Source organism: Triplophysa rosa, linkage group LG22 (assembly GCF_024868665.1).
Source record: "Triplophysa rosa linkage group LG22, Trosa_1v2, whole genome shotgun sequence".
NCBI lineage: Eukaryota > Metazoa > Chordata > Actinopteri > Cypriniformes > Nemacheilidae > Triplophysa > Triplophysa rosa.
The window spans coordinates 13,487,688-13,503,406 of NC_079911.1; the positions used below are offsets into that span (position 1 = coordinate 13,487,688).

Genomic DNA, 15,719 nt, shown 5'->3' on the forward strand with positions numbered 1-15,719 from the left:
GGGGAAACTATAGGCAAACATCTTACAATTATGCCCTCCGGACATCATTTTTGACTACTACTGTATATGTTACTTAAGACCCTTTTTTCTCAATGTGGCCTCTCAAATCTCCCATTCGGATCATTCTTGTGCCCAGTTGTAGCTGTATTAAAAAATTCAGTCATCAGAATGCTGACCTAGTCCTCTCACTTTTCTTGTCCTTGTCATGTCAGAACATTACAATAACCTTAGAATAACAGCCTCAGCTCTGCATTGCCAATCAGCCATCTCTCTCTCTTTCTTCTCCTATTGTTCATGCATGACTGCGTATCATCCATCTCTCTCATCCCGTCTCTGCTCTCTTCCCTCCCCGAATGAAGCTGACTTCTTGATGACGCTGTTTTGTATTTTCTCGTCTGCAGCCTGCGCTGGTTACCCGGTTTGATCTAACATACCCAGGGGTGACCGCAGCAAACTACCTGGCAAGTTTGTGATTTTCATTTTGAATGTGTCTTCCTTCCTCGTCGTTCTGTTGTCGTTGTGGTGGTCCATCTGTGCCAAGGAACATTACACGCCAATGTTCCCACACCGTTGTGACATCGGCATGTAATTCTTCAGAGGGTCTGAAATAACAGACTGCCGAATCTTCAAACAGAACCTCCCTTTGAAGAAAACCCATTTGTGTAGTGAAATCACATTTGTTTTGGAAATAGGTTGGCGTAAATCAAATGAATTTATGTGTTGTCCTTCTTTTCGATTCCCGTGATGTTTGTTTTTTGGTGAATGTGTTGTTCAAAGTGATTGCTGCTGATATTTCAATGATCTGATTTGGTGCGTAGAACTTTGTGTGTTTGTTTACATTTACATTTATGCATTTGGCAGACGCTTTTATCCAAAGCGACATACATTTGTTTCTAAGTATGTGCAATCCCCTGGGATCGAACCAACGACCTTGGGTGTGAGCGTATGTGTCTCTATGTGCAGTCTTTTTGGAAAGATCTGCCAGTTCTCGCATTAGCAGCAAGTGACAGCACACAGTCTCAATGACAGGTACAGTTTGTTTTCTGGTATCTTCTAATATCACACTGCCTTTCCAGACCCTCAAGAATCTTATAAGTGTGCAGACACACATGCATGCACACAAACAGACAAAAGTAAACACCTACACACATACTTCACCCATCCTCTTCAGACTGTCACTTGTGCTAATGCTATGGCCTCAGTAGACCGTCACCATGACAGCCCGGCCTCTCCAAGCCTTCCTGCTTACGCAAGGGACGCGCCACTGAAAATTAGCAAACAGCTTCAGCGTATAGAGCTGTCACACCTCAGGATCGACTGAGATACAAGTTAATCCTCAGAACAACAATGCAAAAACGAAGTTACATTGGTTTAGGAGATGAAGTGTACAGACGACGTAGTAAGAGCTTAAGCTGACTACTGGAAAACAACGTTTGTACACTTCACAAATTTAATTTAAGGGACAGTTTACCCAAAAAATTAAAATTCTGTCATCATTTACTCACCCTCAGATTGTTCCAAACCTGTATAAATGTCTTTGTTCTGCTAAACACAAAGGAAGATATTTGTAAGAATGTCAGTAACCAAACAGATCTCATTCCCCATTGACTCCCATAGTATTTATTTTCCCCACAATGGCAGTAAATGGGAGATCAGATCTGTTTGGTTACTGACATTCTTCCAAATATCTTCCTTTGTGTTTAGCAGAACAAATGTATACAGATTTGGAACAACTTGCGGGTGAGTAAATGAAGACAGAGTTTTCATTTTTGGGTGAACTGTTCCTTTAATACATTGCTCCATTGATCCAACAAAAATCAACAACGGTCATCTTATGATGTTCTTCTATAGGCAGTGAACTAGCCTTTACATTCTAGTCACACAACCGCTTTCTCTCTAACTGGATAGACAAATCTCAACTGTGTAGCATACTTCATCCCAATAATCAAAAGTCTGACTACACAAGACCAGTAAAAGCTCTCAGTCTTAATGCACTCAATTCAACAGACAAATGTGTTGATTAAATCACACTCAAATCCACTTCCTTTGCATGTAATTTCCAGCCTCGCCGTCCCCGGGAAGAGTGAGCGTTAGTCTTTCATGCCGAGAGGTGAGCGAGAAATGTAACTCCATTATTCTCCTGCTGAATCACTGCAGGGCTAAACATTGTGAATCAGCTCTTACACCCGTCGTCTGTCTTCAACCCCCGGTCCACCTACTGAAAAGCTGCTTCAACAAAATGCGCTGATTGTGCCTCTGCAGAACACCGTCTCGTAGGCTTGACAGGTGGACGGCACGTCATTGATCCCCAGGCTTCCTTATTGAAAAGCCTAACAACGGAAAGCAGACACACATCTTCTGGTTCTCATATTAGTCCCCCGCCAGACGAGGCGGCGAGAGAATCTGTGGTTTTAATGAGCACAGTAGGGCAGAGGCATGATATTTATTAGCGGATTCAGCGTGATTGAAAAGCTTTTTTCTTCCTGAGAGAGAACATTTTAGAAAGGTGGTGAGAGACAGGAAAGGCTCGGGTTAGTGGTGATTGTTTGGTTATTTCTGCTCCTTGGGGAAATGATTACTTTGGAATCAGGGCTCCGTCTGCGCACAGGTCGCGGTAAAGGACCAGCCTGATTGTCTTGGAGATGAGTCTTGGGTGGAAATAAAGATCAGGCAATCATGTTGAAAAGAAAAGTGATGTGGAAAGACCTAGATACATGAATTAATATTTAACATATTACTGTTTGCATGCATTAGGCTCCTGTTAAAATGAGTATTAAAATGATTTATGCCAGTTTCCAACAGGACGAATTGTTATGAATTATTTTAGGTGGTGATTGCTAAGGCAAGCATCACTATTATTGTTGGTCAAACTTGGGGTTGGAGAAGTGAACAAACTTGATACTAATTGCTAAGTGTTAAACTTGGCATGTAAATCAGGTGGTTTGTTTTGAAGAGTTGTTGTGCTATTATTTTTCTAAACAATTTGATTTACACTACAGTAGTGGCCAGTGTTGGGTGTAACTAGTTACTAAGTAATTAGTTACTGTAATTTGATTACTTTATCCTTGAAAAAGTAAAGTAAGGGATTACTTCGGATGTAATTAAACTAAATACTGTGTGTATTATATGTGTGTGCAACAGTGGAATTGACATCAAAATTCAAAGTTTAAATCCGTGCTTTAATGTATAATTCTCACATTTGTAATGTAAGGGTCAGTTAATAATACTACTTTATGTAGTTTTATATTATTTATTTGAATGACTTAAAAGAGCCGTTTCATGTCTATCCTTGAATCACTTAACTAATCAAGGTTGATATAGGATATAGAAACTAATTAGTAATTTGGAGAGAGTAATTTGTACTGTAATCTAATTACACCATTGAATAGGTAATAAGTAACTAGTAATTAATTACTTTTTCAGAGAAACTTGCCCAACACTGGTAGTGGCCATCTTCGGACAATTAACATAATCATTCTTTATTCAAATATTTTATACATCTTATGTAATGTATACAATTATCCTAATACCGTCTCTTTTATAATTTTCCATTTTCTTATAGACCACTTCAGAAAGTCTTAAATACGCTGGTCCAAAAGAACTTCCTATTTCATTTTTTTAACACTAGACAAATATTTGAACAAAATACAACCAACAGAACATTTATAACTGATTTAAAATGTTAAACAAATATATTTAAGATTTAATTAAACATGTAAGATTTAAAAATTAAGCCAAAAGTGCTTCTGTACCATTGTTAAAATCTGTGGTCTATATAACCTTTTCTTTTTTCTATACTACTTTTTTCTTATGTCTCTGCTCTATTTCTCAAATTTTGCACAGGCAGTGGCGTAGCCAGAGGGGGGTCCAAGGTGGCACTGAACACCCCTGACATCCAATTGGCCACCCTGGGTGGCACCCAAAAATTTGATTCGCTACTTGATGTTGATTGACATCTGATTTCACCTCTCGTTTCACAAAGCTTTTATTTTGATGCTCCGCGGCAGTGCACGTGAAGTCCCCGCAAATGAAAGTCAAGCGAGTAATAGCATCGTTTACCGCTATCTTTACTCTGTTTATAAAGGAAAAAAGTTGTTGTGTGATGGATTGTACAGCGCGAAATCTGAGATTTGTTTTTAAGATAGAAAAGAATTTGCTAAATAAATGGAATATTAAAACGTACACGCTTGCTAGCCATTTCAAGTCAGACTCAGACAGCCAAGTTTTTTTGTTGAACCATACCATTATAGTGTTATCTACCTACTTTCTAATGTTACACCTTTATGTTGCGTAAATGTAAAGTTTCCCAGCGTTTTCTAACCTTAGATGAATATGAATATAAACAGTCTTGGGGGAGATTTCTTTTTTCATTCTAAGCAGGTGTACTTCATACCAACTTTAGAAATGCACATGAAGGAAGCATTGTATTTTAAACAAGTTTCACTTGGGTTTAGGATTCCTAAACATTTTCATTGTGTAAGTTAATGTTAGGCTCTATTAATAGATAGTATCGGTTCCCAACATACATTGTTTACATCAGGGTCGGAAATTTTGGAAAAAAATGACAACAATGTGAACAAAACTGCCCTATAATAGGGGACAAACGGTCCCTGCATAATAAAGAACTAGCTACGACGGACGGTGTAAATGAACAAATATGGATGACAGCGTCTTTGCTCTGCTACAGCTTTGAGCATTACAGCTATGGAATGAGTATATGTTTTATAATTATAACATCTGATATGCTGCTCTATCCACATCAGTTTAAAGACACCTCTGGTGCTACTTTGTTTCTGTGTAAATTAAATTAAAGAGTTATCAGGATTAAACTGTTTTCAACATTTTCATAATTTATATTTTATAATTTATTTAATCTACATACATTTAGAATTACATCAATCTAATTACGGTGTGCAATTGTTTTGTATACATTTACATACAACTCTGGGAAGTAAATTATCACTTGTACCCTTATCTGCAATCCTATTATTTTATTTATTTATAATTCGATGCCAGGTCAGGGTTACACACACATTTTCTGTCATGTCTGTGGACCCCCTAAAGTAGCTTTGGCCACCCCCTGGCCACCCCATATATAAAACTCTAGCTCCGCCACTGTGCACAGGAAAGCAATACTCATATTTTCTCCGGAAATGTGTCTACTTCTCTTTCACATTAAGTATGCAGGGTGTTATTTTGAAACTGTTGCATCTCAACAAGGACAGAATGTCTAGCACTCACAGGTATTATTTGCCTCAGCGTATATGAAGGCAAAGAGTTGAATTTGTTCCATTAGCATGCTAATTGTTTTCAGGTCTTCTCATTTTTGTCACATCGCTTTAACTAAAGCGCTTATGTCTGCCTCGAGGCACGAGCTTAATGAAATTGGCCCCGGGGTCTTATTTGGAATAAAGAGATGAACTCATTACTCTGTTCAAAGACTCTGTGTTTTGAAGAGGTTTAAGGAGTCACGACTCATGATGCTACCAAAAGCACACATACCTCAGCAAAAAGATTTTGCTTCATATCAAGAACAATTGGAGAGTTAAAGGGGCAGGTATGGTTTTTGCATAGTGTGGATGGAAAGCAGTCCTCTTGTTTGATTTTCTGAAATATTTTTTTAAAAGACTCTTGGCCTGTTAAACAGCTCATGAGAAACACTTACATTTTTGCATGACATCTGCTCAGGTGAAGTGTGTATTTTTTGCCTCTCTGTCATCATTTATTTATTATCATTTATTCACAGATCTCATCCCCCATTTACTGCCATAGTAGGGACAAATAAATACTATGGGAGTCAATAGGGAATGAGATCATTCTTCCAAATATCTTCCTTTGTGTTTAGCAGAACAAAATAAATGTATACAGGTTTAGAACAATCTAAGGGTTAATGATGACAGAGTTTTCATTTTTGGGTGAACTGTTCCTTTAATGAGCATTGCTACCTGAAATAACATGGCAATTGTAGCCTGATTATCAGAGCATGAATTTAGATTTTCTTCCACAGATAATAAAAAAAGAGGAAATAAATAGATTATTACAGAGGAAAATATATAAAAAGTTAAGAATGGTTGTTGTCATTATAGTCTACACAAACTCAACATCTGTTGGTTTGGACAAACAGAGGGAGCACTTTTAGAGGTGCAGAAAACTTGCGGGACAGAAAGTCATTTGTGTTGGTCATCTGTTTCTTTTTAGTTGTTTTCCTATTTTAACAATCGTCACAAATTGTAACTCTATAACCTGCATTCAAATACCTGTTTTTTTTAAATGTAATTGGTCAAATATGAGCATTCGAGCAAAAATGCAATTGACATCTAGCGGTGAGGTTTTGAATGGCAACCAACGGCTCACTACACCCCTACCCCCTCTCTTTCGAAGCACTACAGAGGCTGACAAAGGGCTAAGATTTTGTCTTGTTTTTGCTTATTTGGCGAAAGAGATGTACTGTACTGTACTGTATTTCCGAAACACGCTCTGTAGAGCAGTTTGTCCGTTAAGGGCAGAATTACACATTGGACCTTTAAAGGAACAATACGGCGTTTTTAGGAGGATCTATTGACGGAAATGCGATATAATATACAAAACTATTTATTCAGATGTGTATAAAGACCTTACGTAATGAACCATTATGTTTGTAATACCTTAGAATAAGCTGTTTATATCTACATACAGAGCGGCCCTACATACATTGAATTCGCCGCCATGTTTTGTACAGCAGCCCTAAAAGAACAAACAACTCTACAACGCACGTTTCCTCTTCCTCTCTGCCGTGGTATCGTGGTGAAACAGATCGCGGGATGATCAATGGTCCATACGGATCGTGCTCTCCGGTGCAGAACGCATGTGACCCGAGGATTAACTGAAAGTTTATTCATCATTGAGTAAAAGAGTAAAACGCGCTCTCGCTCGCTCTCTCAAGCATCTGGACGAGTACAATATTAAAGCGGTTCCAGATAAACAATGACGCTCAAAACTGCTCCGTCACACAGCTAATATTACAACAACATATCTTGGTATGTTAGTATGTTATTCACATACTGAGTCAAAGCAATCTCCTCGAGGGTGATTTTTAGACGATCTTTCTCTCCAACGTCTCTCTGGTGGAAAGTATCTCCATAGATATCTGTGAGCACATATATCTGCTAAAAGCCTCAGTACCGCGGGTCTTAAAGCGTCTCTGCTGAAAATACTTTATAATATTAACACAGGCCCTAGCTCCTGCCTGACTTTATCCTTCTTTTTAAACTTAAAAACCACAAATCTTTTATTTTATTTAATACATAAGACATCGCTCTTTCTACAGTCTTTCTAATGCCTGCAAAATCTCTTCGCTGCGTCAACATGAGAACGACATCTTTTTGTACTGTGGTGGCCACCATCGTGTTTGGACTGAGCGATTCGTGGCAAATTTATAATACAATGCTAGTGGCCGCTGTTAATTAAGAACTGCGCCTTTAAGCGAAATGTTGGACTTCTTTTCATAGAGCCGCCATGTTTTGAGAGTGTTCGAAGGTGTGTTGTTTTTGTCAAAGCAAAAGCATCTTGTTGTCCCTCTCTCTCTCTCTCTCTCTCTCTGTATGTCTTCCTCACACATATGCTGTTGAAGGTCATTCTTAACCAAAGCAAACACAGTGATATGAATACTAAACTGTCTCCTTAATTGCAGATTAAGGGGACGGGGATTATAAAAAAGAAATATATTGGCGTTTCCTCACAGGCTGTTTGAAATTCATCCCTCTTCGCTGCCAACAAAGGACAAATTTGTCTTCCAAAAAGTAACAGCTTTATCATATCCACCATTCAAAGTTCTTAAAGGGGTAGTACACCCAGAAAAAAGTGATGTCATGGTCACCCTGGTGTTGTTCCAGACCTGTATGGCTTTCTTTATTCAATATTTTAGCCCTGAGAGTGAAAAAATTAGCATCGGCATTCTTTCAAATTCCCTCTCTCTTGTTGCTCAAAGGGGGTGAGCTGTCAATTTACTATTGGTAAAATGGTCTATAGGTTTTGGTTATGCAGTATTTTAAACTTTTCTTTTTTTATTATTCAATATATTATTATGGTGTTTCTCAGATGGTGAAATCCAGACATCGACAAATGACACTTGTTATTGTGTCCAACCATCTTAAAGTGTATCCTCTCTTTAAAACCCATAAATGCAGTCAGATCCAAGCAGTTGCTTGGTAACAGATGTGCCAACTGAAATGTTTTTAATAATCAGACCCACGCTTGTTTCTGACCTTGTTATTGTGTGTGTGTTTGTGTGCGCGTGACCTTAACCCAGTATCTGTAATGAGTGTAAGTAGCTCTAACAGGGTTATGCTGCACAGAAACCACCAAACAGCAGAGAAATTGTGAAGCAGCTTTTTGCCGACAGGATTCTGAAGACCTCTAGGACCTGACGGAGAGCATGTGTTTGTGTTGTTTTTGCTCAGCTCATTATAAGGCAAGGCAGTATATGCACAGAGTGTCATAATTTTTGACATAAAAATACAACTTTTAGAGGAAGATAGATCCAAAGATAATCGATGGGCTAGCAAATATTGTAACGTTAAAGGTACAGTGTTGCGCAGACAGAGAAAATTTCTGATTGGCGAGTTTTTTTACTGTTTATAAAACAGTCTAGGGCTGTTCAATGTGATTACTTAGGACTGTTTGAATGATATATAAGGGTTGGACAAAATAATGGAACACCAGGGATATACAGTACAGTAGGTGATATTAACCTCTATAACAATGTTCCTAATATTTTGTCTAATCCCTATATGTTAGGTAGTTTGCTTTGCAACAATGCAAAATTGTTATTAAACAATACAACTAACTAGGCATTTAAAGTGACTTTCTTTCTTCTGCAAAACGCAAAAGAAGATATTTTGAAGAATGTCGGTAACTGAACAACGAAAGTACCCATTCACTTCTGTTAGTTTTGTGTCCATACAATAGAAGTGAATGGGTACCACCGTTGTTCAGTTACCAACATTCTGAAATATACCTTCTTTAGTGTTGTGCAGAAGAAAGAAAGTCATACAGGTTTGAAATGGCAAGAGGGTGAGAATTTTCATTTTTGGGTGAACTCTTCCTTTAAATCATGTCATAAGGATAAAAACTGTACCGTTCTGTTGAAAACGTGAACTCTATGTCCATTAAGTTGCCAATGTCTTCCTGTCCTCAACACTCTGTATTTATCTTACACCAGAGCTCTTATCTCCTACATTCTCTGCTTTTGCGCATGCCTCTCTGCTCTCACAGTGCCAGAATTGAGTTGGAGCACAACTCTCTTCAACTCTCTTTTTGAGTTGAAGTACCGGCCACGTTTAATCTCCCACAGTGCACCTGGAAACCTGAGCTTCAACTTCATCAGTGCACACATCACAGCTCTTCTAACAAGAACACAATTTATGCTTACAAATCCCCGAAATAAGCACAATGCCCTCAAACCTTTTAACACTCACTGGTAGTTTAGGTAGACCATGTGTGTTCCCTGTATTTTAGATGATTGTTGGGGAGGAACTGGTACATTGGTGGAATAACTCAGTTCTAGTGCGGTTTAAAGTGCCTTAGAGAATAACCGGTCATGTGAGAGCTACCGAATCTCTCCGAGACGTATCATTTGTGTGACGATAGCGTTCCAGTACCATGGAGAGCTCCATCTGAATACGCGTGTCGGTGTCTTAAACTGGCTTCCCAAAGCTTCCTTTTAAATCTGACAGGGCGCAATAAATGCACTGCAATTAACACCCCAAATTACCCACCACAGGCAGAAACCAAGAGAGAGAATCAGCGGGAGAGAGAAACAGCTGGGGGGAGGCTTTGGAGGTTGTGTTTCAGGCAAAATCCATTAAACAATGAAGCCTCCAGAGAAATTGATTTGCTATTAGAGGGTAAATGCATATGGCAGGCAGTGGGAGATTTCCTGGCAGGGGCAGTTTCAGAGCCGTCTTCTCGTGGCTCCTTTAAAAAGACCTTGATGGAACTGCCATCCGCAGAATTGTGTCTAATTTGATGTTGATATTTCGGTGTGCGCCGAATGAAAGTATACTTTCTGTACATCCATTTCTGATGGATCAAAAGCACTTTAAGAAAAAGGGGCTCATATAAAGCCTCATAGCTTCAGACACCTGCTTCCTGTTAGGAGTTGGAGAGAGAGGTTTTGCTTTGAACGTTTTGCTTTGTGGAGCCAAGAAACAAATGCTGTGTGTGTCAAGTGTTTCGTTTCATTTCAAATTCAATAAATTCTTGTTTTGGCAAATCTCAGCCAATAATCACCTTTTTTGCATTTATCACATTTGTATTTATACTTTGAGTTAAATGGCCACCAATGGAGAAAAATATTAACTGCAACTAGATAGGCAAATCTTGACCCCTCGCTTCTAAATCACACCAATGTTTGTATTCTCGCCGATGGGTTATTCAGAAAGCCATTAATATCAGGCCATGAAAATCCATAGCTTTTCCCTTTCAAATGAAGTCCGGTCACCGTGTTAAATGCAAATAGAGAATGTGCTATAGGCGCAGCAGTAGGGGGTAAAAGATCCCTGCTGGAGTTCAGGCTACAGATCACTTTGATGTGGACCCCTGTCAGAGGCTTTCACCTTTGCCTAGAGAGTCTATATATCCCCTCACACATCATAACACTTTCCCTGTGCACACCATCGCCATATCCCGCCTGTGACATGCAAGCTGTCTGCAGGAGGGATTGATGGAACATTCCATTGTTTTTTTAATATTACGCACAGGTGGATTATGGGAAATGTGCTGTCATGGTTTGGAACGTAGACTGATGACAGTCTAAATTCCGGGTGTTTACTCATAATTGCAGATGGAAATGTCATCGTAGACATTTTTCACACTTCTGTGTTCATGAAGCGGAAGGTTTTGGTAGTAGGGTAAAGAATCTTCTACTTTATCATCCATCAACAGCGACGACCACAGGGCAGAGTTATTGATGTTTTTTAATGTACAATTCATCACTGACAAGCTCATCTAAACAGCCCTACATCACTTTCCAGGGATGATGAGACAAAGAAAATGGGTTTGGAAAACCCCAAAATCAAAGTTTTACAAAGTGTGACTAATATTTTAAGAAAATAGGAAAAACGCAAGATTTTGTTAGATAATTAATGACATAAGAACATTATGGGGTCATACATCACAAAAATACAGAAGCTATGTGTACCGATTTGTTAATAGTGATAATGTTTAAGTTATATATGTGGATCATAACACTGCCTAAGAATTTTATTATTTACCACCTCACCTTTATTTCAGTCTACAGTAACTTTGAAGTGAAAATGACATGCAATAAGATATCAAGCTAACAAGAACTGTTTAAAGTTGTATTGGAACATTAATTCATTGATTTATAAGTGACAGTGGTCAATAGTTTTTTAAGTGAGCATACATTGTGAAAAACATAGCACATTAGGTTTCATTGGTTTGTGTTGTCTCTGTGACATAACTGTAGTGTGTGCATGGGTAATACAAAGCAACATACATGGAGTCAAGGTCATGATGTGGGTCAGTAACTGTACTGGGATCAATGGGATTGTATGTGTGTGCATGTGTGAGATTGTTTGAATCTGGTGAGACTTTCTTTCTTTCTTTCTTTCTTTCTTTCTTTCTTTCTTTCTTTCTTTCTTTCTTTCTTTCTTTCTTTCTTTCTTTCTTTCTTTCTTTCTTTCTTTCTTTCTTTCTTTCTTTCTTTCTGAGTCTTTCTCTCAAATAAGGGAGTACAGACACATTTCTGCTCGGTCTCCTGATGCCCTGTGGCTATCACCTGCAGATGATATGTGATTGACTTTAGCGATTCGGCTTGAGTGACATCTGAAGAAAATGTTTTTTGGTGAGAAATGGTTTTACCCTTTCAGATAGGAAAGAACTGTTTTCTGAAAGCATGGCTTGAATCTTAATATGTGTGCGTGTGTTTGTAGGTGTGATGAAGTGAGGATTTTTATTCTTGTGTGGAGATGGTTTTAAGCTCTTTATTAATAAACACATCTGAATGACCCATCATGGGTTCTCTGTGCTTTGTGTTAATAGTATAGATAAGTCTACAGTAGTGTACTGCTAGTTCTCCTCTGGGGTAGATGTCTTATTTAGAGAACATGATGCAAACCCCCCCCCCCATTCCATTCATTTCTGAGACACAAGCATGCAGCGCCAGAAAATTTTTCTACGCACACAGAGCTCCCAAGAGTTTGAAAATCAATAACCATGCTGTAGCGCATGTAGCCCAACTATTACAGGATAATCAAAGCCAGACCTGATAATGAAGGATCTTTGCTAAGGCAAGCATATTTTATCCCTGATAACAGTTTCTAAAAATGAAAACTAATCCAACACCAGCTGAATAAAAATTATTCTCCTCCAGTGAACTGTAATTTATGGTTTAAAGTTGCAGTCAGTCCAGAGTGTGAATTGCTTACAGGAAGATCTATTTTTGGTTATACTGTATACGTGTCATGTTCTACACACACACTGTAGAAGTTACTTGTATTGTCCCAAAAAATGGCACTAGGTGGCAGCTTAGTGGTTAACACATGTACGCTGGTCATGTTGCTCCTGTTTCTCTTGAACATTACTGTTGTAGATATTAAGATTTTCTCACAACAATCTGTATCCAGTTTACACCTCATAGAGAACATAGATGAGCACTTATGTGTTGAAATGATCGTAGTTGATTTAGTGGGGATAAGATTTATGTTCCTAACTTTTTATTTAATTTTAAATTGAATTCCATCATGTATTTTCTATAGCTATAGAGACACTGTTTAATTGAACTGAATATATGCTACCCTTATTGGCAAATGTGGGACCCCCATTTTCAGCTACTGTATATTAATTGTTTTATCTAAGATTTTTTTAATGTAAATATTTATCTGAAATAGAAGCAGACAAATACAGTAAGCCTGAAGCTATACATGCTGATTTGTTACAATTCTGATGTATTCATTTTGTTAAAACAAGAAAAATGGAAACCACATTAATGTTTGAAAAGAATAAATACTGTATATATTCTCCTCTTTCATGCTTGTAAAATTGTACGCCATGGGTTATTAACTCGCGCCCGGAACATTTATTCTTGGCATGATTCAGTGACTTGCTCTTTTGTGCACCTTATTATATTATTTCATTACTGCTTTCTACTATAATTTTTGTGCCTATGCAGGCCCGGTACTATATGGGCAACCATTTTTCTAGTAATATATTCAGTTCATTGCATGCTTAATTTTCAATAATTTCTGTGATTAAATTGACAGATCATAATTTAATAGACAACACAAATAAGAAGTATTTATTGATTAATGTTATTACTTGTCAAATGGACATTTTTGGAAGGGCCCAGGGAAAGTCTGGGGAAGAATGCCCCCCAGCTACCCATAGACCCAGCACTGTACGGCTTCTTTGACCCAAGGCTGTTCATGCTGTGTCTGTGTATATATTTTTTATTTTTTACAGTACTACAGTACGTGTTAGAAGAACAAGAATAAGGAATGTCAATATTCAAGGCTTTCTAACCCCTGTAACATCCCCACAAGATCCAGTCCAACCCCAAGCCTGTTGTTGATCCCAAACTGCAGTTGTGCTATCATTTTGATGTCTTTGCTGGGCGAAAGAGCTCACGGTGTCTCCTCTGATTTCTGTGTTCCTATTCTAATGGAGCATAATGACATAAGCTCATTCATATTAGTGTACTGCCACAAAACAGATTGAAGAAATAAATGGGTTTAGGTGTAACATCCTGACTCAGTTTTCTCACAGAATGTTTTTCCATTCCTAGTACAATTCTGTCAGATATAGAAATGTAAAGTATTTCATGTAATATTAATGTTACATTTTTTTATTATATATAATACTGTGTAGGTCATAGTACTGTATATTTTAATATTGAATAAATATTGACTTCGGCAAATCTGTTTAATTGAGAATACATAGCCTTAAAAAAACATAGCTGTAGGGAAAATTGTGGGATGTTTTATCTTAGGCATCAGTGATCTATTTAGCTCAATGCACTGTATATGTCTGCATTATTCAGAGAATTCTGATTTAGAGTGAACTAGTATATTGGATTGCTAATATGAGTGGAGCTCATCTCGATTTGTACAGTCAGGTCTGAATAGCTTTTATCATTGTGAATTGAAAGACCACTGTGAACTGGTCTGGGAACAGTTTGAAGAGGCCTGGGAATTACAGGGTACAGGGAATGTTCTCGATGTTGAGTGCCTTTCTGTGAATATGTGGCATGTCGGCAAGGTTTAAAAGAAGCTCATTTGTGGTGTGTGAAAACGCATGCTGGAAAAGAAAAAATGAAATCTCTCCTCCTGCTTGCTCACTCTGACACACACCCACACACGCACACACACACACACACACACACGCGCACACATACTCACTCTGACACACACCCACTTAGCAGATTTGTGTGAAAAATGAGTGTTTGAGAACTACTCAGAGGTAGGAGGGCTGACCATTGATATGGGTGTCAACTGACTGTTAAAAATGGTTCCTCTTGTTATAACAATTGAAGATTTTTATTATAACTAAGCAAAACAAGTGTTGCCAATTTGTTAGTTACTGTATATGCTAATGTAAATGTACAGAACTGATTGTCTCACGGTTGGTTTGTAATGTGTTTCCATGGTTTCAGTACTGTACACGCAATATGATGAAACATTCAGTGTGGGTGATGCCACTAATGTGATAATAAGAAAATCAATTAAAAGCATAACCAGTTCTCTGAAGAAGGCTGTATTGAGAAGTTGCTCAGGAGACTCGAAAGCATGAAATCTAAATTCACCCTAATTGCTTTGTTAGTAGTCATTCCTCGTCTGATTGCAAATTATTCACTGGCACACGTTATTTCAGAGAAAACCATGGTGTTTTGTTAAAGATTACAGATATTTTATTTTGGCTGACAACACCAAACACTTTTTTGGACGTCTAAACTGCGTCATAATTCCACAAAGGTCGAACAAATGAGAATGTCTAGCCTTTGAATAATTTCTTGGTTGCATCACTTTATTTTCCAGTTTCTGACTTTATTAAACAAAAACGGAGCCTGAAATTGTAATTTTATTTGATAGAATTTAACTTATTGTTGTAGATTAAACTTTAGAAAAATATGTGAAGTCGGCACACCAAAGCTACAAAAATATAAAAAATTGGCCTGTGACGTTTCGATCACGCAGGATCTTCATCAGACAGTGAAAAACACTATTAAGTGTTTTCTGAGATGTTTTTTTGGTCGAGCACCCACTTTAAGTTGATAAAAAAAGTGTGTGTTTTGTTTTGTTTTGTTTTGTTTGGTAGATGAAACTACCCAACATAGAAAAGTAAAATGCAACACACAGTAATGCATTAATCTTGTGTCAATCTAAAAAGTAAAATGTTAAATGGGTTGCATTTATGTTCACAGTTCACAGACTTTGTTCGTAGACTTTGCCCTGTTGACAAGTTTGAGACATTTATGAGATGTCTTCTGAAACTCTTAAGGATTCTTTGAGAAACACAAAACAGGTGCAACATTTTTATTTGATCATGGAGCATTTAAAAATATATTTATATTTCATGTTTTAAGTTAATGGCGGCATTGAATGATACAATACTGTGTATTTAGTATTGTTATGCTGTTGGTAGTCTCACACAGATGGGAATTTGTCATTGATCCAAAGCATCTGAAAGGTGTGAGGGATACAGCTATCTCCGATGGCGTGGAC

At 37.8% G+C, this 15,719-nt stretch overlaps 1 protein-coding gene across 22 annotated transcripts in view; it reads left to right on the plus strand.

The window, feature by feature from the left end:
- Positions 1-15,719, plus strand: part of dlg2 (discs, large homolog 2 (Drosophila)) — a 193,767-nt gene that overhangs the window by 79,914 nt on the left and 98,134 nt on the right. For 17 of the 22 annotated variants that reach the window (XM_057320912.1, XM_057320911.1, XM_057320920.1 and 14 more), the window contains one exon: positions 402-461. The exons of the other annotated variants lie outside the window; for them this stretch is intronic. In XM_057320912.1, coding sequence (XP_057176895.1) covers positions 402-461 — 60 coding nt within the window. The remainder of the gene's footprint in view (positions 1-401; positions 462-15,719) is intronic. 22 annotated transcript variants of the gene reach the window in all.